Below are 24,807 nucleotides of genomic sequence, written 5' to 3'. Positions count from 1 at the left end.
AAGTTAATATGTTCAGTTGCCCCCCCCCCCCCCCCCTTCCTGATCTCCGCCGGCACACACATTGCCTATGATGTAATCTAAAATACCTTGATGTACATTTTCAAAAAAAATTGTCATTTATTCTAAATTATGCTAATTTATGCATAATGATGTGTGATTTCATGCATCATTTGGTATAAATCACAAAATAAAGCTCAAAACAGGCACATTTTTGTGTAAATATATAAAGAGAAAAAAATTGTGCCATCAGAAAAAGTTTCATAAGTATTTCATTGTTTTTTGAATTTGTGTATTATTTATTTCTTTGTTTTTTTGACTACATGTTTTTCATTGTTTTTTGATGAAATTTGTCCACGACATCGTTCCGAACAAGAAAATATGCTATTAATTGATTTTCATCTATAAAACCCCTAAATAATCATGCTTTTATGAAATTTGGCTGTAAGCACAGTTTGCATTGAAATTGTACACGAATTCACATTTTTTAGCAATTTTTGGTCTGACATGCACGTACATATTTATGCATAACGTCGGAACCACATGCCCGGGCATCGCAAATTTGGTATCAAAAGATGCGGGAGACTCGAAAGCAAAGAGTCATGAAACGTCGCGGCGATAGCTTTTCGCTATAGCAATACATCGCGTGTAACGTCGAGGGGAAGGACCTCGGAGGTCCCCCTAATATCTCTCTCCCTCAATACATATATCTCATTCATTCTCTCTCTCTCTTCTCTCTTGCTAATTCTCTGTTTTCAAGTGACCCTTTATTCATGCCATGCCATGTATGTTGAATAACAATAAATACATTAGTCAGGTATCTTCATTGAGGTGTGAATTTTCTTCAATTTGTCTCCCTCTACGAATGGAATTTGTGAGATTATTATATTAATTGCTAATCTATGATAGATCAGTAGTTGTGCTCTTACAAGTTTCATATGTAGAGGTTAGACAAATTAAAAAAAGATTCCTACCTTAACCTTCACCCCTCTGCTTGATATACATTGCAGTGGTGGATCCAGAGAGAGACTCACCAGGCATGTGCCCGCCTCTTTATTTTTTATTGTTAAAACAAAGGAAATAAAAAGAAAAAAAGGGGGGGGGGCAAAGGTGCCTCCCCTTAATAGAATTCCTGGATCTGCCCCTATTTTGCTATGTTCATTGTTCACTCTATTTTTCTTCTCCCCCCTCCCATTTCCCTCATTCCTTTTTGCTTTTTCTTTCATTTTCTGTCTAGTGACAGATAAAAGATAGCTCAGTCGGTGAGTTAGCTCAGTCGGTGAGTTAGCTCAGTCGGGAGTGCTTCTGACTCATGATCCAAAGGACCCCGCTTTGATTTCTGAGTCCCACTGAGTAAAGTTGTGTGTAATCATACCATCCCCTCTTACTAAGAGGCAAAACACTCTGTCCTTTGGATAGGACATTAAATGGAAGTCCTGTGTTTGAGAGAGTCACAACTCATGCATGTTAAAGATCCCGCTTTGTGTATTCATTGCCAAGAGCCGGGTGTTTAACCCGGTTAGTGGTCCCGCCTCTAATGTCTAATTGGACCCCATGGAATTGCAGCTGAATATGGGCTATATATCCAGCCTTCTTCTCAGATGGAAATGAAACGAACAAACAAGCAAACAAACTTTCCCTCTCCCATTCTGGCCGTGTTTAATAATTGCTCTGAATATTTTTCTTTCACCAAAACACTGTCTCTGTGTTTTGTCACAGGTAACGGTCACGCCAGACTTCAGAATGGCCATCATCAACTTGGGAGGAATAACAAGCCGCAACCACATCCAGCAGCGGAGGGTCGATTGTGGGGCTACGTCAGTTGGCTGCTCCCTGTGGCAGTCGCAGGGCTTGCTGCAGCCTTCATGTCGCTGAGAGCCAAGTGACGGGGAGCAGCGAAAAGTCCATGCACGCACTCCATCCCGACTTTGGCTGTCAGGATCGACTGTCTTGTAGCTGTGAAGACCGGTCAGCCTTGCGTAGACATAGCAGCTTCGATGTAGCCACAACTACAGGGTGTATGAATTAATGTAAACACACATTTTTTTTTGTTAGTTGCAGATCATCTGCTCTTAAATGTCTGTACCCTTCCTACTTTCTATATCCATTTAGAGTTACTGTAGTGATTCTCTCCTAATATGCTATCTGAACTAGCAAAAAATGAAAAAAAAAAAATCTTCCTTATCCTTTCCATCATGCCAGAATATTGCAAAATATTTTGGGACTTTTTTTTTCTTTTGCAGGTCATTGCTAATCCAATCACTTGCTTGTTCTGTGATTCATCTTATCTTTTTTTTAAAAATATTTTTTTCCATCACATCATGCATGTATTCTTCTATTTTGTGTGTGTGTGTTCGGTGGTAGTCATGCTTATTATGATCAGTGTAAATTCTATGAAGAGCTTTTAGCTTCACAATTCAAAATTTCTATATTGATCATGCTGTCTGTATATACAAAGCAATATCTATGATAGTACTCATAATAGGCAAAGTCTAAGATTTGAATTTTGATAGCAAAATTATCTATATTTTGTCAAGATGTTATATGACCAACATATTATACTGTGTACTATATACTAATACTGGAGATACTGTATATGAACAGGCGATGATGTTGTTATTTAAAGCTGTCCCAATAACTGGGAGATAAACATGATTGAGGTATACAAATGAATTATATGAAAGTCCGTTTTTTCATTCATTTATTTCCGTTATTTTTTCCGTTTTTATCTCCATTTTTTTCTTTCATTTTTTCTTTTGTACATGGTATCATTGGAAGACTTTAAATGATATGGAAACTTGCTACCCATGCAAGATTCTGCAAGTCAGGATGAATGAGTGTATTTTGAAATAGGATGTGCTGCTTACTTCCTCCATTTAATGCATGGTACATGTCTTTTCATTCTTTGATACTAGTGTTTTATTTTACCTGCTTTAAAGCAAGCAAACACAGATTCTAAAAAGGACCAAATGCTGCATTAATGGATTTTCCTTCTTGGCCAATCCTCTGAGAGAGGGAGGTTGATGCAGGAGAATGAGATAAAAAAGGTGTAAAATGTTTGCATTTTTCACATTTTCATGATGATCTGTGTCTAGCACCAATATAGAAAAAGTAGAAAGCACATGCAAATGTAGAAAATGACACCATTGAGCACAATGTGTTGCAGTCCCTAAAGGCAACTTTTTATATCGTAAAATCTTCGATATTGACACATTGCTAAATTTGTGCCTGCAGGTGGAAAGATTGAGACATTGATTTGGTAGAAAAGAGGATTATTAAAAGAAAATGGTAGATTCCATGCATGTGATGAGTTCAAAATGCTGATGATAGGTCATTAGTGTAGTGTCTTCATAGCTTACTACATTGTTGGTTTCTGGTATAACATGTAGGTGGCTACGGTATCATTTTTTTTTTTTTTGCATGGTTTATTACAGTTAGGCTTAATGCATCACCATGTTAATGTGTGGTAAGACAAGAGTAATTACTTGCAACCTTTCTCCAATTATGGCTGTCAAAGTAATAGTCTGTCATTGTCTCAATGTTTTGTTACATCGTTATTCTTGTTTACTTCAGTTGTTATGTCAACTATGATGATTGTTACTGAATGTTGCAATACAAAGCTCTTTCTAAAATGCACATGGATCATGCCACTAATTGTTATGTCCTCATTGAATGAAGAGTTAACGATTCAAGCTTTGAGAACAAAGAAGTTCTCATAGCCTGTATTCTTAGCTCACCTGAGCCGAAGGCTCAAGTGAGCTATGGGCCTGGGGGCATAGGATCACAGTTTGTTCAAATGGGCACCGAGTCCCACCTGGAGGGCCCCAAAAGGGCCCAAACCTCTCAAAATTAAGGAATTTTCTCTAGAATCAGAAGTGATAGAGCTGAGATAATACTATGAGTTAGTACATTAATTACTGTAGTTTCAAGTTTGTTCATCGCAGATCCAGGGGCCCCTCTTAAGGGTAGGGGGAGGGGTGGGGAGGTCCAAATGGGGGCCTAAATTGTACATTTTCATCTTCTTCTTGAAAACCTCATGATGGATTTTCACCAAACTTGGCAGGTAGCATCCCTAGGGGGTTAGGATCTTATTTTATCAAAATGGGTACCATACCCACCCGGGGGCCCCAGGGGGGCACTCAATCCCCCAAGATTTAGGAATCTTCAAAAAAGGGGGACCCTTATTGTACATTTTCATCTTCTACTTGAGAATACCTGGTCAAATTTTGGTAGAGCTGTAAATAATTAAGATTAGTGACTGCATGAAAGGTGAACTTGCAATAATCAGGTGAGCGCTAGACCCGCGGGTCTCTTGTTTTTTTTTTCAATAACAGTTTTGAGAACTGATGAAAATCGTGAAGAGAAAATGATTTTAAGTGCACCAGCAAAAAGCAAGAAATGATGACATTAGCAGTATTGGAGTAGGAGTCGCTTTTGAAATATGTGTATGTTGTTGTTGTTGTTTTTATAATGATGTCAATTTTAGATTGTTGATTAAACTTTGGGATTACCACTCTTTTGCACAAGTTTCCTGAAAGCGATCAGAAAGCTACATCAGTCCCAGTGGGTGGGACTGGCATGATTTCTGTGCTGTGTCATTGTGGATTAAGCCTAAAGCTGTGAATTGATTTCTGGTATTTAACATTAATGCAGATTTGTCAGTTTATGGTAAAATAATGTCCTAGCCATTTTATTCAATTTTGATTTTGGTTGGAAATAATGCAGATCAAAAGCAAAGGCTGAAATATCACTGACTGTGCAATGAACTTACTTGTAAGTGAATTATCCCTCCTCAAAACTATTCCTGTTTCAAGAGCCTTTAAAAATAGCAAAGCAGCTGACTTATCAGAAATCATAAAAGTCTGTATCATCTCTCAATATGTATTGCCAGGAGAGATCATCAACGTTTGTCAGCGCTGACAACTTGAATCACCATAGTAACAGTCAGTGACCAGAGCATCTCAGCCAATCAAAACCAAGGATTTTGCTGAAATTGTCAGCGCTGACAGTTGTCAGCGCTGAAAAACATTGATGAAACACCCCCCAGGGCAATGAAATAACCCTGACACCAACAACCATGTGGTTCTCATGGTAGAATTTCCGGCTTTTCACATTTTATCCTCAAATTGCTGGAAAGATTTCATTATTAACAATTTCTCTCGAGGACTGTCCATTTTTCTGAAATTATGAATTAAGACAGTCACATGTTTCCAGCAACCAAAGTGTACAATACAATAGAAAGTTTTTTGAAGCATGATAGTAATTTGGTCCCCTGTCTAATTCATACAAAACACATGCACACAGAACTTACAATTAATTAGCATGATTCTTCCTCCCTCCCCTCCCCCAAAAGTGTGCTCTTACATGGTCAACAGCATTATAGATTCAAATCAGTATCATTAAACTGATGTTAGCAGGTATTCCTGTGTGCCATTGAGGCATTAGAATGTCAGCCTAGTTGTATATCTGTCACGTAAACATTTCACCTGTGGTCCTTCCAACTGCAGGTATGCTGATTTATGTTAACAGTACATTTTGTGAATTTCATCTTGTACCAGATGTAGTAGTGGCTCCTCAATTTCTATTAGTTTTTTTTTCTTGTGTCTGATGCCAAAATTAACAAAAGGGCCAAAGCATTCTGAAATTCTCCCTCTTTTACCCATTTTTTTGTGCAAATTTCTTATATTCAAAGTTCTATTTGCTTTGTAACAAGTGCTGTATTGGTGTCGTGGTTTCATGTAGGAGTAAAAAGTAAGATGCTCTAGTTTTTATATCATTGAATGTCTGCAAACTGTAATTTCAGCAGAATTTTTTAATGGGTAGGTGTATGTAATTTTTTTTTTTCAAATGTGTGTGTAATGTTTCTTTTGTCAGTGATATATTCATATATACTGGTGTCTCTGGTGATACTTAAAGATGGTATGCTTTTGTTTTTATGTTATATCATTTATACTTCATTTTTATCGTAAATGAGAGTTGCTGCATATTTTTATTTTCTTTTATCAAGTTTCTGAAATTGTTTTGCTATTACTATGAATTTATTTGCTTTCAGAGAGATGCCACGTCCGCCATTTGTAAAACATTATCTTCCAAATATTCCATCTTCACAGAGAAAACCACCTATTAATCATGAGGTCGAGAAATTTGAAGTGTTTTGTATTATGACTTTATCTTTGTCTTCGCTAAAAGGGTAGAATATACCTCACTGAGAAAGTAAGTGGTGAACGAAAGCAGTTGACCCATTCCATACCTAATTCTAAAATGCCTATACACTTAATGCGCAGGCCACCGGGTTCTTGTATGGAATGGGTTAAGTGAAGGGAGCAGGTTATTAAGTGAAGAGAGCTTCAGTGGTCTGCTTGCAAGTGCTTAACCCATTGAAGACGAGTCCCAAGAGTACTTGGGCAGGTGTCTATGGGAAATGCATGCTATAGCACAATCAGTCTGTTCTCAACGGCTTATTGAAACCCACTGGGCAGTCAAGAACAAGGGCAGTTGGAAAAAATGAGAAGTAACAGAAAAGAAACCTGTTATCATTACAAGAACTAGTCACATTAGTGCTTGTCCTATATGCATGTATCAAGTATGACGCCAGCAATATCTCAGCTAAATGATTAGTATAGCTGTTTCAAGATGTACACTTTTTGGATGCCAACATTCGGATGTCTTAAAGTCTCTTTGCCGTCAGGCTCATTTTGTGACAAATCTGTTGCTTTTTATTTCCTGAGGGGTTGCCGTAATGTTGTGCATACAGGGCTCCTCTACATGTACTGTAAAATAAGGAATGCTCGCATGCATTTTACTTTCATGAATTTTGCGAGAGCCGAGCTTCGCAAAATTAAAATGCACGCTAAAGATCTTGTCTACACTATGTGCATTGAATGTTGGAGGCAACTCTGGAAAATTTCATGCTGCAAATAAGGCCGTGGGCTCCCATTCGCGATAATTTCAGGTTGCAAAAATATCGTGTTTTACAGTATGTCAGATGTTAGTACAGCAAGACAATGAGCCATAAGATATCAGTAGGAGATAAATGTATGGCTAGTTGCAGAGATATGGGTCATAGAGAGGCCACTCATGTTACATGAATCATATCAATTCATTTTGTGAATGGTAAACTGAATGCCATGTATTAAACAAGAGTAATTTGCACATAGATGGATTTCATGAGAAATTACACTCACAACAGACAACTGCAGAAATAGATATCAGTTTAAAGAAGGAAAGTCAGCAATTTAACACATTCAGTGTGATATACAGTGCATTGTGTTACTGGAGGCAATATTTTAGTGTGTTATTACATTATGAATGCGATGTCGACTCATGAAATTAAAGATACATCCATCTACTGCGAAATATGCTGTATGTGTACAGTAAAGTGCATGCCTAGGTGAACATGCAGGAAGAGGAGTGTATGGGTGAATGTACGTGTATGCTTCTTTTTCAGGGAGAAAAGAAGCTGTAATGAATTATTTGGTATTTATACATCCTTACTAAGAATTTTACTTATTTATGTACTCAATTATGTGACAGAGAAAATAGGTACCTGGCTTTATATGATATGAAAACATCATTTACCGTGCATCATCATATTCAGGGGTGTTGGTCACATGCTAAAGTTGCATTATAAAAGTTCATTACTGAATTGCTTTAGCTCCAGGGTGTCTCGCCTACATAGACAGGAAAGGTTGGAGTTGATAAAAGAAAAATAATATTCTTGTAGTTTTGATCTCCTGAATTTGTTTATGCTGTGAGTCTAGACTGTGAGTAGCAATGGCGATTACAAATAGTAGTGATGGAATTTTAATGATGACAATAATGCTAATGATTGTGATAGTTTTGACTTTGCACAAAAGTGTAATTCCCTGTTGGATTATTATGTATTATTTGTATTGTATCATGTATTATTTCAATTTTGCAAGCAGTTTATTTAATACATTGTACATGTTGTGCTTTCCATAGTAGCAATGTTTAGATTCTCTTCTTAGGTACTGCATGGAGAGTGAAGACCTTTTTTTTTTTAATTAGTTTGCAATATGAAGTAACTCAGTTCATTCCTAGATGGCACCAAAATGTAGAAGAACTTGTAAAGTACTGTGCATTGTGCAAAGTTCACAAAATGAAAAGCATAACACTGTAGACAACATCAGAGGTCTATATCTGAGTTAGATATCAGAGGTCTATATCTGAGTTAGATATCAGAGGTTTATTTTTAATTCTTTTATTCTCTATAATCAAAAATTATATTGGAGATCAGATATATGTGGATGTGAAATTGTTTATTTCATGAGTGATACCATACTGCTGTTTTGCTTGCAATGAAAAGTAGAATATTGTATGTTGTCCAGTGTAGCTTGCACACTGTTTTGATGAATTTATGTTTCTCAAATGTTGTCCTATTGATGTAGAAGCTTGAGTGCAGCTGTTCAGAACATCATGCCAGTAGATCACATGCTAGATAATGACAAGGCATGTTGTGAAACCTGGGAAAATTTGGAATATTTGCATTCTATTTATATCTCTTGTGCTTCTTCATAGAGCAGCAAAAGTGTGTATGAGATAACTGAAACATGTTGTACATTTATTATGTTACAGTTTGTCATTGCTTTCCTGTAAAAAACATGGTGTTAGAGTTGATTGACCATTGATTCTTCCCCATCAAAGGATGTCGATCAAATGTCAAAGGTCATTGAATTCGAATGTTACTTTTCCTCCAAAATCAGTGTAAAGGTTGTACCAATAACACTAGGAAAATGGTGAGGGCAGCAGAGTGGATATCCACTTCCCAGCAATAACTATTAAAAGTTTTGATTATTTACTTACAGACAATACATTGATACTTCTTGCACTAATTAATTGTTTCATTCATTCATTCTTTTGTTCATTCATTCATTCATTCATTCATTCATTCATCCGTGGAATCATAAGGCAAATACTGTGGGTTGATGCTTAGTGCAGACTGATCCTTGTCACTTAATGCAAGACACAAGGAAGAACAAATGATTTTAGATTTGTCTAAACATGGAAAATAGGAGTGCTTTGTATTTTCTTCAATGAGAGGTGTTGTAATGCCCTCAAAAATATGTTGCTAAAGTACTTATATATCTGGAAGTATACACATATATCTGACAATTAAGACCATAAAATCACTCAGGCAGCATTATGCAACAACTGATAATAGTTATATCTTAGCAATACGTGGCCTATTAAAGGGAACTAGTATTAATAAATGAGCTTGTTTTTCACATTGAAGCAAGGGGGATTCAGGTTCCTGAGAGCCATGGAGATTGTACCAGGAAGGCAGCCAATTAGTTTATAATGTTGAAGCAACAGAAGCAATAATTTCTTGCAGAAAATGAATCATTACTAGTAATCCTTCAACAGCTGTTGATATAATCATTATGCAGTTTGATGACAGCATGGCTACTGGAGCTCAGCCTATAACTATAGACTGTCAACATTGTAGGAGGAAGACGGGCGATACATGTACTATATTCAAGCAACATCAGTATTGTGGAAAGAATTTTGATAATGGTATTTTGGAGAAAAAAAAAACCACTGTAAAACAGGTAAAAGCAAAAATATTGTATAGTGTGTGGGATTTTTTAATAGTATATTGGTGCCAATCATAATAGTTAAGTTCTGATGTCTAAACACAGAACTGTATCTCTAGAGAGATGAAGGAAGGTATGTTTTGTAAATAGTATATATACTATTTATCTGCATATCATTATTCTGGTGTAACTTTGATGGTACTTTTTTAAAGCCATTCATATGCATTTTCCTTCTTTCTTTCTTTCTTTCTTTCTGAACATTGTCCCCGTGACCATGCAGTTATCATTATAATATTAGGGCATAAACACATGTCATTTCCACCTGTATTGAATGGTGGGCAAATGTGTTATTTCATAACTTGTCATAGGAACTTACCTAGTATAGTAATTATCAACCAGGGGTTCATGACCATTTGCTTGCATACTTTACAGCCTATATAATTCACTGCTTCACATATGAAGAACTTGAGCACATTGCTATTTGAATAAGCCTGCAACCATTGTATACCATAGTTTCAGGGAACTTTACCAGAATATATTACATTGTCTTTGTGTTCATAGTGATATTCTCGGAGATGGCATTTAGCATGTTGTAGGAAAAAAGAGACAAGATATTGGTTTTGACTAAACTTCAACAGAAATTTTGATTTTAATGCATAAATCGAGTCATTCCAGTTATAAGTGTAAACTATAAGCTCATTTATTTTTATGCTTGTTGGTGCACATACATAAGCTTCCACAGGTTTCACATTCTACAAGTCCATCCAATCATGAGCCGGATGAGCTTGCATAATGTCCTACTAGAAACATGGAGGCTGTGTTTTGTATAGTTAGATAATTTGTGACTTGATTGTGTGAGCTTGCCAGGCAGATCCTTGTGATGGAGCTGATTGAAGAAATTCTACATTTATTTCGCCTAAATGGTGAGGTAGTTGTTTTGATGCAGCTTTTCTGTGTAGGAACCAATGGAAATAATAGGTGTAGTGGTCTTATGCAAATTGTAGCACGTGATAGTATTTTGTATTTGCAGTGGTTTTGGTTCATTTATTTTGCTTTCCATTCTGTATATTGATGTTTGATGAGATGATGACCCATAAATAACATGCTTATGATATACATAACTCTGGATCCAGCTTTAGTGAGACAGTGTATGGGAAATGTGTACTAAGCTTTGCCAGCAGTAAAACATGTATCGAATGGCATAAATTATCATACCACTGAAAACGTTACGGAGACACAAATCTGTCCCCTCAAGGTCTAATGAATCCTTAACATTATGACCGCATAACATAATATCTCTCAAAGATGGAATCCAAAGGTATATTAGTTGTACATATATTGGTATAGCACATATTTGATGAATATTTCACACCTTTTTCATTTTTTAAAAAGATTCTTTCGCATGTGCAATGGAATCTACACTATACATGAGTGTGATATCCACACAGGGTAGAGTGTAATCCACGCATACGTAATAAATACCTGCAGCTTATACATGTAGGAATAGTGGAAAAATTATGTACGGGTGCATAGTGTGTATACTTGACACCTCTGTATTTGTTCCAATTGAATTTGAAGAGAGACTTCTTTCTATGCAGTGTAGAATGTGAATCTGGTAAAGAGTACCAAAGTGTGATCTCATAGCCATTAAAGGAGACCTCTGCTGGATTTTCAGACTTTAACATTTGAACAACTATAGATTAGTTATCAAATACTGAGTACAGTGTCTCAGAATATATCGTGATTGGGATGAGGAATAAGAATGTTTTCAAAATTTATAACAAATTGCTATGAACAAGGATGATGACATGGCAGCCTCGCGCCATAAGAATGCATGAGTCGGGGCTCAATGAAGTCGAACAAGGGAAAATGACATGCATAGATTTTATACAGGTGAACTTGTTTAGCAAGTAGTATTGTTATGGAATTGCACTGCTACATTTCTGAAATATTATATGAGGCTCCTATGTCATCAACACCGTTCAGTGTAAGATTCTTCAGAGTATTGGTTTCTCTACTCAAGGACCACAATAAGTTCCACAAATCAATACAAGGAGCGGTTGATTTATGTAAACATAATGTGACGTTATGAAAATTAATCGTCTGGAATGCCCCTGTAGTTGCCATGGAAACTGGTTCTAGACAACCCAAGGAGGTACTAGGCTAGTACCTCCTTGGACAACCTCACTTGGCCCAAGTGTTATATGCTCGCACCTGGTTCAAACCCAAGCTATAACAACAGACTGTGACATCATTACTTCGGTACTCTACTATATCTGTTGCGTATTGACGAAGAATGCAGCGAACTTTAGATAACACTGTACTAGAAATTCCACCTACTTGCTTGATTCTGTCCTATACTAGTAGGTATAGAGAATTAATGATGTAATATTGGCCGTGCTTGACATCATGTTAAAGTCTGGACGTGCGAGAGGTAGAGAAGCCTTTTATGTAGAGAGCAATTTATAGCGTAATGTTCAGAAAATTCTACCTGCTGTGATATTCACTACAATGTACGCGCTGGCGATCATGCCGAGTTTTCATATTTCTTGTCTTGTCTAATGCATTGCATGTGTTTGATAATTTTAGGAAATTTGGGGGTTTGTTGTGGTTTCAATATCTAGCACTGTGTGTGTTGTTCCATTACCGGGGTACATACCTTCACAATTGTATTTCTGCATTCCACCCTGTATTATTTAGAACTTTATCGAGCTATTTGCTTCTCATGCATTTCACGAGATTCCTATTCATGGTTAGAATGCGAACCGTTTTCTGTGAATTGCTGAACCATTTCACCTTGAAAATACCTGACTGAAATTTTAATAACAAGTCCTTTCACAATGTATGTGAAGAGAAAGCAATGAGCCATGGAGTCTGTGGCGCTTCAGTGATGCCAAATAAGCAGCGCCCGTATAATACTTCAATTGTACTTGTGGTCTATTGTACATGACCATCGGCTTATTTGCAGTGTTATGGTTTTGCTTTTTTTAATACAGGTAGTTGGTGTTTATCACCTGCAGTGACAGTTTGCTTTGGCTGCTAGTGCAAGAATAGTTTACTCAGACCGTGTGTACACTGGCTTGTTGCGTTGCCTACCATCAATGCTTTCAAATTCTCGATAATAAAGATCTCAGAAGAGAACAGTCACTTTTGTTGGCCCTTTTGTTTGTCTGTTTGTGTGTGTGTGTGTGTGTGTGTGTGTCTGAAAATGAGTGTCTTGTGAGTGTGAAGACACTGTACAGGTCTATATGCCACATTTATCCAGATAATGTAATAGGGTTCATTAATCCGAATATTAGTGGTGGTTTTTGTTTTCTTTTGTTGTTGTTTTTTCAGAAGGTTCGTTATTCCGAAGGTTCGTTTATCCAAAAATGAGATAAGGTTTATTATTCTGTAGTTTCGTTATTCCAGAAATGAATAAAAAGTTCGTTTTTTTTCCCCGAAGGTACATTAATCCAAATACCCGTATGAATAAAGGTTCGTTCTTCCATCCTAGGTTCGTTAATTCGAAAATGAAAAAAAAAAAGAAGGTTCATACTATTATTCTTGTTTACTTCAGTTGTTATGTCGACTATGATGATTGTTAATGAATGTTGCAATACTATTAAGAGCTTCTTATAAAATCGACTGTTGAGAATGAGAAGGGCGTTAAGTTGTCTCGAACACTATGGGTTTAGTGGCAACTTAACGCCCTTATCATTCTTAACCGACGAAATGCACGTGGATATACTATCATGCCACTATAACTTGCTATGTCCTCGTTTCAAAAATAGTTTTGACAACTGATGAAAATCATGAAGAGACATCGATTATAAGTGCACCACCATAACAAGAGATGATGACATTAGCAATATTGCAGTAGGAGTCGCTTTTTAGATATTTGTGTGTTTTTTATAATGGTGTCATTTTTGGATTGCTTATTAAACTGTGGGATCACCACTCTTTGCTCAAGTTTCCTGACAGCGATCAGAAAGCTACATCAGACCCGATAGGTGGGACTGGCATGATTTCTGTGTTGTGTCATTGTGGATCAAATCTTAAACTGTGAATTGATTTCTGCTATACTACTAATGTAACATTAATACAGATTTGTCCACTTATGGTAAAATAATGTCCTAGCCATTTGTTCAGTTTCGATTTTGGTCGGAAATAATGCAGATCAAAAGCAAAGGCTGAAATATCACTGACTGTGCAATGAACTTACTTGTAAGTGAATTATCCCTCCTCAAAACTATTCCTGTCTCAAGAGCCTTTAAAAATAGCAAAGCAGCAGACTTTGATTAATATCAGAAATCATAAAAGTCTGTATCATCTCTCAGTATGTATTGCCAGGAGAGATCAGGGGGTGTTTCATCAACGTTTGTCAGCGCTGACAACTTGAATCACCATAGTAACAGTCAGTGACCAGAGCATCTCAGCCAATCAAAACCAAGGATTTTGCTGAAATTGTCAGCGCTGAAAAACATTGATGAAACACCCCCCAGGGCAATGAAATAACCCTGACACCAACAACCATGTGGTTCTCATGGTAGAATTTTCGGCTTTTCACATTTTATCCTCAAATTGCTGGAAAGATTTCATTATTAGCAATTTCTCTCGAGGACTGTCCATTTTTCTAAAATTATGAATTAAGACAGTCACATGTTTCCAGCAACCAAAGTGTACAATACAATAGAAAGTTTTTTGAGGCATGATAGTAATTTGGTCCCCTGTCTAATTCATGCAAAACACATGCACACAGAACTTACAATTAATTAGCGTGATTCTTCCTCCCTCCCCTCCCCCAAAAGTGTGCTCTTACATGGTCAACAGCATTATAGATTCAAATCATTATCATTAAACTGATGTTAGCAGGTATTCCTGTGTGCTATTGAGGCATTAGAATGTCAGCCTAGTTGTATATCTGTCACGTAAACATTTCACCTGTGGTCCGTCCAACTGCAGGTATGCTGATTTATGTTAACAGTACATTTTGTGAATTTGATCTTGTACCAGACGTAGTAGTAGCTCCTCTATTTCTATTAGATTTTTTGTTTTGTTGTGTCTGATGCCAAAATTAACAAAAGGGCCAAAGCATTCTGAAATTCTCCCTCTTTTGCCCATTTTTTTTTGCAAATTTCTTATATTCAAAGTTCTATTTGCTTTGTAACAAGTGCTGTATTGGTGTCTTGGTTTCATGTAGGAGTAAAAAGTAATATGCTCTTGTATTTATATCATTGAATGTCTGCAAACTGTAATTTCAGCAGAATTTTTTAATGGGTAGGTGTATGTAATTTTTTTTCAAATGTGTGTGTAATGTTTCTTTTGTCAGTGATATATTCATATATACCGGTGTCTCTGGTGATACTTAAAGATGGTATGCTTTTGTTTTTATGTTATATCATTTATACTTCATTCTTATCGTAAATGAGAATTGCTGCATATTTTTATTTTCTTTTATCAAGTTTCTGAAATTGTTTTGCTATTACTATGAATTTATTTGCTTTCAGAGAGATGCCACGTCCGCCATTTGTAAAACATTATCTTCCAAATATTCCATCTTCACAGAGAAAACCACCTATTAATCATGAGGTCGAGAAATTTGAAGTGTTTTGTATTATGACTTTATCTTTGTCTTCGCTAAAAGGGTAGAATATACCTCACTGAGAAAGTAAGTGGTGAACGAAAGCAGTTGACCCATTCCATACCTAATTCTAAAATGCCTATACACTTAATACGCAGGCCACCAGGTTCTCGTATGGAATGGGTTAAGTGAAGGGAGCAGGTTATTAAGTGAAGAGAGCTTCAGTGGTCTGCTTGCAAGTGCTTAACCCATTGAAGACGAGTCCCAAGAGTACTTGGGCAGGTGTCTATGGGAAATGCATGCTATAGCACAATCAGTCTGTTCTCAACGGCTTATTGAAACCCACTGGGCAGTCAAGAACAAGGGCAGTTGGAAAAAATGAGAAGTAACAGAAAAGAAACCTGTTATCATTACAAGAACTAGTCACATTAGTGCTTGTCCTATATGCATGTATCAAGTATGACGCCAGCAATATCTCAGCTAAATGATTAGTATAGCTGTTTCATGATGTACACTTTTTGGATGCCAACATTCGGATGTCTTAAAGTCTCTTTGCCGTCAGGCTCATTTTGTGACAAATCTGTTGCTTTTTATTTCCTGAGGGGTTGCCGTAATGTTGTGCATACAGGGCTCCTCCACATGTACTGTAAAACAAGGAATGCTCGCATGCATTTTACTTTCATGAATTTTGCGAGAGCCGAGCTTCGCAAAATTAAAATGCACGCTAAAGATCTTGTCTACACTATGTGCATTGAATGTTGGAGGCAACTCTGAAAATTTCATGCTGCGAATAAGGCTGTCAGCTCCCATTCGCGATAATTTCAGGTTGCAAAAATATCGTGTTTTACAGTATGTCAGATGTTAGTACAGCAAGACAATGAGCCATAAGATATCAGTAGGAGATAAATGTATGGCTAGTTGCAGAGATATGGGTCATAGAGAGGCCACTCAGGTTACATGAATCATATCAATTCACTTTGTGAATGGTAAACTGAATGCCATGTATTAAACAAGAGTAATTTGCACATAGATGATTTCATGAGAAATTACACTCACAACAGACAACTGCAGAAATAGATATCAGTTTCAAGAAGGAAAGTCAGCAATTTAACACATTCAGTGTGATATACAGTGCATTGTGTTACTGGAGGCAATATTTTAGTGTGTTATTACATTATGAATGCGATGTCGACTCATGAAATTAAAGATATATCCATCTACTGCCAAATATATGTATACAGTATAGTGCATGCCTAGGTGAACATGCAGGAAGAGGAGTGTATGGGTGAATGTACGTGTATGCTTCTTTTTCAGGGAGAAAAGAAGCTGTAATGAATTATTTGGTATTTATACATCCTTACTAAGAATTTTACTTATTTATGTACTCAATTATGTGACAGAGAAAATAGGTACCTGGCTTTATATGATATGAAAACATCATTTACCATGCATCATCATATTCAGGGGTGTTGGTCACATGCTAAAGTTGCATTTTAAAAGTTCATTACTGAATTGCTTTAGCTCCAGGGTGTCTCGCCTACATAGACAGGAAAGGTTGGAGTTGATAAAAGAAAAATAATATTCTTGTAGTTTTGATCTCCTGAATTTGTTTATGCTGTGAGTCTAGACTGTGAGTAGCAATGGCGATTACAAATAGTAGTGATGGAATTTTAATGATGACAATAATGCTAATGATTATGATAGTTTTGACTTTGCACAAAAGTGTAATTTCCTGTTGGATTATTATGTATTATTTGTATTGTATCATGTATTATTTCAATTTTGCAAGCAGTTTATTTAATACATTGTACATGTTGTGCTTTCCATAGTAGCAATGTTTAGATTCTCTTCTTAGGTACTGCATGGAGAGTGAAGACCTTTTTTTTTTTAAATTAGTTTGCAATATGAAGTAACTCAGTTCATTCCTAGATGGCACCAAAATGTAGAAGAACTTGTAAAGTACTGTGCATTGTGCAAAGTTCACAAAATGAAAAGCATAACACTGTAGACAACATCAGAGGTCTATTTCTGAGTTAGATATCAGAGGTCTATATCTGAGTTAGATATCAGAGGTTTGTTTTTAATGCTTTTATTCTCTATAATCAAAAATTATATTGGAGATCAGATATATGTGGATGTGAAATTGTTTATTTCATGAGTGATACCATGCTGCTGTTTTGCTTGCAATGAAAAGTAGAATATTGTATGTTGTCCAGTGTAGCTTGCACACTGTTTTGATGAATTTATGTTTCTCAAATGTTGTCCTATTGATGTAGAAGCTTGAGTGCAGCTGTTCAGAACATCATGCCAGTAGATCACATGCTAGATAATGACAAGGCATGTTGTGAAACCTGGGAAAATTTGGAATATTTGCATTCTATGTATATCTCTTGTGCTTCTTCATAGAGCAGCAAAAGTGTGTATGAGATAACTGAAACATGTTGTACATTTATTATGTTACAGTTTGTCATTGCTTTCCGGTAAAAAAACATGGTGTTAGAGTTGATTGACCATTGATTCTTCCCCATCAAAGGATGTCGGTCAAATGTCAAAGGTCATTGAATTTGACTGACAATGTTACTTTTCCTCCAAAATCAGTGTAAAGGTTGTACCAATAACACTAGGAAAATGGTGAGGGCAGCAGAGTGGATATCCACTTCCCAGCAATAACTATTAAAAGTTTTGATTATTTACTTACAGACAATACATTGATACTTCTTGCACTAATTAATTGTTTCATTCATTCATTCTTTTGTTCATTCATTCATTCATTCATTCATTCATTCATTCATTCATTCATTCATTCATTCATCCGTGGAATCATAAGGCAAATACTGTGGGTTGATGCTTAGTGCAGACTGATCCTTGTCACTTAATGCAAGACACAAGGAAGAACAAATGATTTTAGATTTGTCTAAACATGGAAAATAGGAGTGCTTTGTATTTTCTTCAATGAGAGGTGTTGTAATGCCCTCAAAAATATGTTGCTAAAGTACTTATATAATATCTGGAAGTATACACATATATCTGACAATTAAGACCATAAAATCACTCAGGCAGCATTATGCAACAACTGATAATAGTTATATCTTAGCAATACGTGGCCTATTAAAGGGAACTAGTATTAATAAATGAGCTTGTTTTTCACATTGAAGCAAGGGGGATTCAGGTTCCTGAGAGCCATGGAGATTGTACCAGGAAGGCAGCCAATTAGTTTATAATGTTGAAGCAACAGAAGCAATAATTTCTTGCAGAAAATGAATCATTACTAGTAATCCTTCAACAGCTGTTGATATAATCATTATGCAGTTTGATGACAGCATGGCTACTGGAGCTCAGCCTATAACTATAGACTGTCAACATTGTAGGAGGAAGACGGGCGATACATGTACTATATTCAAGCAACATCAGTATTGTGGAAAGAATTTTGATAATGGTATTTTGGAGAAAAAAAAAACACTGTAAAACAGGTAAAAGCAAAAATATTGTAGTATTGTGTGTGGGATTTTTTAATAGTATATTGGTGCCAATCATAATAGTTAAGTTCTGATGTCTAAACACAGAACTGTATCTCTAGAGAGATGAAGGAAGGTATGTTTTGTAAATAGTATATATACTATTTATCTGCATATCATTATTCTGGTGTAACTTTGATGGTACTTTTTTAAAGCCATTCATATGCATTTTCCTTCTTTCTTTCTTTCTTTCTTTCTGAACATTGTCCCCGTGACCGTGCAGTTATCATTATAATATTAGGGCATAAACACATGTCATTTCCACCTGTATTGAATGGTGGGCAAATGTGTTATTTCATAGCTTGTCATAGGAACTTACCTAGTATAGTAATTAGCAACCAGGGGTTCATGGCCATTTGCTTGCATAATTTACAGCCTATATAATTCACTGCTTCACATATGAAGAACTTGAGCACATTGCTATTTGAATAAGCCTGCAACCATTGTATACCATAGTTTCAGGGAACTTTACCAGAATATATTACATTGTCTTTGTGTTCATAGTGATATTCTCGGAGATGGCATTTAGCATGTTGTAGGAAAAAAGAGACAAGATATTGGTTTTGACTAAACTTCAACAGAAATTTTGATTTTAATGCAAAAATCGAGTCATTCCAGTTATAAGTGTAAACTATAAGCTCATTTATTTTTATGCTTGTTGGTGCACGTACATAAGCTTCCACAGGTTTCACATTCTACAAGTCCATCCAATCATGAGCGGGACGAGCTTGCATAATGTCCTACTAGAAACATGGAGGCTGTGTTTTGTATAGTTAGATAATTTGTGACTTGATTGTGTGAGCTTGCCAGGCAGATCCTTGTGATGGAGCTGATTGAAGAAATTCTACATTTATTTCGCCTAAATGGTGAGGTAGTTGTTTTGATGCAGCTTTTCTGTGTAGGAACCAATGGAAATAATAGGTGTAGTGATCTTATGCAAATTGTAGCACGTGATAGTATTTTGTATTTGCAGTGGTTTTGGTTCATTTATTTTGCTTTCCATTCTGTATATTGATGTTTGATGAGATAATGACCCATAAATAACATGCTTATGATATATATAACTCTGGATCCAGCTTTAGTGAGACAGTGTATGGGAAATGTGTACTAAGCTTTGCCAGCAGTAAAGCATGTATCGAATGGCATAAATCATCATACCACTGAAAACGTTACGGAGACACAAATCTGTCCCCTCAAGGTCTAATGAATCCTTAACATTATGACCGCATAACATAATATCTCTCAAAGATGGAATCCAAAGGTATATTAGTTGTACATATATTGGTATAGCACATATTTGATGAATATTTCACACCTTTTTCATTTGTTTTAAGATTCTTTTGCATGTGCAATGGAATCTACACTATACATGAGTGTGATATCCACACAGGGTAGAGTGTAATCCACGCATACGTAATAAATACCTGCAGCTTATACATGTAGGAATAGTGGAAAAATTATGTACGGGTGCATAGTGTGTATACTTGACACCTCTGTATTTGTTCCAATTGAATTTGAAGAGAGACTTCTTTCCATGCAGTGTAGAATGTGAATCTGGTAAAGAGTACCAAAGTGTGATCTCATAGCCATTAAAGGAGACCTCTGCTGGATTTTCAGACTTTAACATTTGAACAACTATAGATTAGTTATCAAATACTGAGTACAGTGTCTCAGAATATATCGTGATTGGGATGAGGAATAAGAATGTTTTCAAAATTATAACAAATTGCTATGAACAAGGATGATGACATGGCAGCCTCGCGCCATAAGAATGCATGAGTCGGGGCTCAATGAAGTCGAACAAGGGAAAATGACATGCATAGATTTTATACAGGTGAACTTGTTTAGCAAGCAGTATTGTTATGGAATTGCACTGCTACATTTCTGAAATATTATATGAGGCTCCTATGTCATCAACACCGTTCAGTGTAAGATTCTTCAGAGTATTGGTTTCTCTACTCAAGGACCACAATAAGTTCCACAAATCAATACAAGGAGCGGTTGATTTATGTAAACATAATGTGACGTTATGAAAATTAATCGTCTGGAATGCCCCTGTAGTTGCCATGGAAACTGGTTCTAGACAACCCAAGGAGGTACTAGGCTAGTACCTCCTTGGACAACCTCACTTGGCCCAAGTGTTATATGCTCGCACCTGGTTCAAACCCAAGCTATAACAACAGACTGTGACATCATTACTTCGGTACTCTACTATATCTGTTGCGTATTGACGAAGAATGCAGCGAACTTTAGATAACACTGTACTAGAAATTCCACCTACTTGCTTGATTCTGTCCTATACTAGTAGGTATAGAGAATTAATGATGTAATATTGGCCGTGCTTGACATCATGTTAAAGTCTGGACGTGCGAGAGGTAGAGAAGCCTTTTATATAGAGAGCAATTTATAGCGTAATGTTCAGAAAATTCTACCTGCTGTGATATTCACTACAATGTACGCGCTGGCGATCATGCCGAGTTTTCATATTTCTTGTCTTGTCTAATGCATTGCATGTGTTTGATAATTTTAGGAAATTTGGGGGTTTGTTGTGGTTTCAATATCTAGCACTGTGTGTGTTGTTCCATTACCGGGGTACATACCTTCACAATTGCATTTCTGCATTCCACCCTGTATTATTTAGAACTTTATCGAGTTATTTGCTTCTCATGCATTTCACGAGATTCCTATTCATGGTTAGAATGCGATCCGTTTTCTGTGAATTGCTGAACCATTTCACCTTGAAAATACCTGACTGAAATTTTAATGACAAGTCCTTTCACAATGTATGTGAAGAGAAAGCGATAAGCCATGGAGTCTGTGGCGCTTCAGTGATGCCAAATAAGCAGCGCCCGTATAATACTTCAATTGTACTTGTGGTCCATTGTACATGACCATCGGCTTATTTGCAGTGTTATGGTTTTGCTTTTTTTAATACAGGTAGTTGGTGTTTATCACCTGCAGTGACAGTTTGCTTTAGCTGCTAGTGCAAGAATAGTTTACTCAGACCGTGTGTACACTGGCTTGTTGTGTTGCCTACCATCAATGCTTTCAAATTCTCGATAATAAAGATCTCATAAGAGAACAGTCACTTTTGTTGGCCCTTTTGTTTGTCTGTTTGTGTGTGTGTGTGTGTGTGTGTGTGTGTCTGAAAATGAGTGTCTTGTGAGTGTGAAGACACTTAGTACAGGTCTATATGCCACATTTATCCAGATAATGTAATAGGGTTCATTAATACGAATATTAGTGGTGGTTTTTGTTTTCTTTTGTTGTTGTTTTTTCAGAAGGTTCGTTATTCCGAAGGTTCGTTTATCCAAAAATGAGATAAGGTTTATTATTCTGTAGTTTCGTTATTCCAGAAATGAATAAAAAGTTCGTTTTTTTCCCCCGAAGGTACATTAATCCAAATACCCGTATGAATAAAGGTTCGTTCTTCCATCCTAGGTTCGTTAATTCGAAAATGAAAAAAAAAGAAGGTTCATACTACCGAACCTTTTCAATTGCGAACCTTACTTCCGAACCTTTGTAATACAAATGTATTACCAAACCCATCCCCACAAGAAGTATTTATTCATTTCAATAAAAAAAACCACACACACACAAACATATACACGTACATACACACACACAAAAAAAACACCCTGTGTACCTGTGACGAGTATGATTATCATGAAACAAGTCATGCTCGCCTTAGTTTTTGTGCCGTTGCAAGTCAATGAAGTATAGCAGTGTGTGACTACAGCGGAGACTTCTGTCTTCTATTTACTGTTTTGAATAAAACTTGCACACACCTTATTTCCCATAGACAAATAATGTCAACTGTGGAAAAAACCCGCTTGTAACACATAATGATCACAATAAAACACAACATTCAGATATTATGTATTACAACACTATACAGAATATACTTCATGGACATCTCGGGCAATATAATGTGAATAGGCCCACTAGTCACACTTTTATATAGTATACATGCAGGGGCGGATTCAGGGAGGACCACAACCGGCGCACGCTCCCCCCCCCCCTTTATTTTTAGTCGAAACAAAAGAAATAAAACGAAAAAAATGGGGAGGGGTGCGTGCGCCCCCCCTTTAATTTTGTAAACGCGCCCCCTCTTTACGGAATTCCTGGATCCGCCCCTGTACATGGGTAGAAGTAAACGGGTTTCACGGTCTAGTCATACATGTATATAATGCATTCCTCCGAAAACAAATACTCGCACATTAAACCTCTTGTCTCACTCGCACCCTCCTACATTTATGACACACCAGACTTTCTCCGGAAACTCGATGACATCAAGGACCAGATACCCGAGACAGCAATCATCAGTACTTTCGACGTCTCCTCTCTCTACACCAATATTCCCCACGATGAAGGTAATCTAGCCTCCTGTGAGGCTTTGACTTGCAGCGGCCATCCCCCCCCCCCCCCCCATATCTGACATCAAATCCCTCATGGATTTGGTGGCGCTACATCGATGACATTTTTCTTCATCAGGACCAGGAAGGAAGAAAGCCTCCATACTCTCATTGACCACATCAATTCTTCCCACAGAACCATCAAATTCACTTCTGATTTCTCCCAAGAAGAGACAAACTTCCTTGATGTCACCGTTATCCCTTACAGTCAAGCCCTCAGACTTCGCCGCATCTGCTCTGAGGATTCTGAGTTTTCTTTTTATGCCATGAACCTGAAGAGACATCTCGCAGCCAGGGGTTACGGTACCAGGAGAGTTCAACAAGCCATCAACAAAGTTCGTTCTCTCCCCAGATCTGAAGTTCTCAAACCGAAAACCAACAAGCAGGACACCACTGACAGAAATACCCCTCGTGACCACTTTCCATCCCAACCGATTATACCCTCTCTCCACAATATCCTTCGTGATAATCATTATATCCTTCACACTTCTGATCGTCTCAGGTCGTCCCAGATACTCCCATCCTGGCATACCGACACCCCCGCAACCTCAAGGATCTCATCGTCCGTGCTGAAGTACCCTCCCTCACTGACAATAAATCTTCTCCTTTACAGCATGGCACATTCAAATGTTCATTTGCAGTATACACATCCATGAGAATGACTCTTTCACCAGCAACTCTACCGACCTCTCTCACCACACAAAGGGAAACATCACTTGTATTACCACTAATATCGTGTATCACATCACTTGCAGAGTTTGTAGGATCCAGTATGTTGGGGAAACCAAGACAACACTCAAAAGACGCCTCTATGGACACAGGTCTACTGTCGAAACAGCCAAGCTCGACACTCCAGTGGGCCACCATTTCAATCTCCCCGATCATTCCATCACTGATATGACTCTACAGGGCATCGAATCTTTAGGCACTCGTCCAGACACAGTCAGAACCAGCAGAGAGAAGCTCTGGATGAGACGACTTCACACCATCCAACCCCATTAGTCCAGCGGATATAGAAAAAATCATGCACTTAATGGTAAAAGCACCATACTTGGTACACATGTACATGATGCCAATATAAGTCATTTCTGATATGGAAGCCACTCTGATTCTCCCTTTGGCGGCCGTGGCGGCCATTTTTCAAAATGGCCGCCATGTGATATAGCAATGGTGTGTATTTTGGAAACTATAAGTCCGATTGTCGTGATTCTTGTACCAAAGTATAGGTTTTGAGGGTCAAGGATTCCAATAAAATAATTTTTGAGAGGATAAAACCATGGCAACCTACTTATTGGCGGCCATTTTGAAAAAATATGGCCACCATGTTGGATAAAAACATATCCTTAAAACGTATGGACAAAGGGTCATGACTCTGGTTCCAACTTATATATTTTTGGGGTCAAGGACTCCCATAAATTCAACTATAAGTGAATATGAATCGCTTCATCCTACGTTTTGGCGGCCATTTTAATGCATACGGCTGCCATACAACAGAAAATGAATATTGTATACCTTCGAACTCAAAAGATATAATCACGATTCAAGTGTAAAAGTATAGTTTTGGGGTGAAGGGTTTCAATTTAATGATGTTTTAGCAAAGTGAATAGGTTCATCACATCCTTTGTTTGGGCGGCCATTTGATAAGTATGGCCTCCCTCCAGTTATATAGCGTACGAGTGTTATGAAAGTGGGATGCCCATTGTGGATTGATTCTGGTGTAAACGTTTGTTTTAGAGTTCAACAATTACTTGTTCACTCATTTT

At 37.1% G+C, this 24,807-nt stretch overlaps 1 protein-coding gene across 1 annotated transcript in view; it reads left to right on the top strand.

Annotated features, from left to right (window-relative positions):
- LOC139743196 (cytidine monophosphate-N-acetylneuraminic acid hydroxylase-like) overlaps positions 1-1,883 on the top strand; it is a 126,046-nt gene extending 124,163 nt beyond the window's left edge. The window contains exon 16 of the mRNA XM_071653695.1: positions 1,717-1,883. Within this exon, the coding sequence (XP_071509796.1) occupies positions 1,717-1,883 (167 nt within the window). The remainder of the gene's footprint in view (positions 1-1,716) is intronic.
- Positions 1,884-24,807: the final 22,924 nt, after the last annotated feature.

Source organism: Diadema antillarum, unplaced genomic scaffold, assembly GCF_040938485.1.
Source record: "Diadema antillarum isolate AM-2024a unplaced genomic scaffold, OU_Dant_1.0 seq00001057_RagTag, whole genome shotgun sequence".
Classification (NCBI taxonomy): Eukaryota; Metazoa; Echinodermata; class Echinoidea; order Diadematoida; family Diadematidae; genus Diadema; species Diadema antillarum.
The sequence above is the reverse complement of the archived record's forward strand: the minus strand, read 5'-3'. Positions and strand labels throughout refer to the sequence as shown.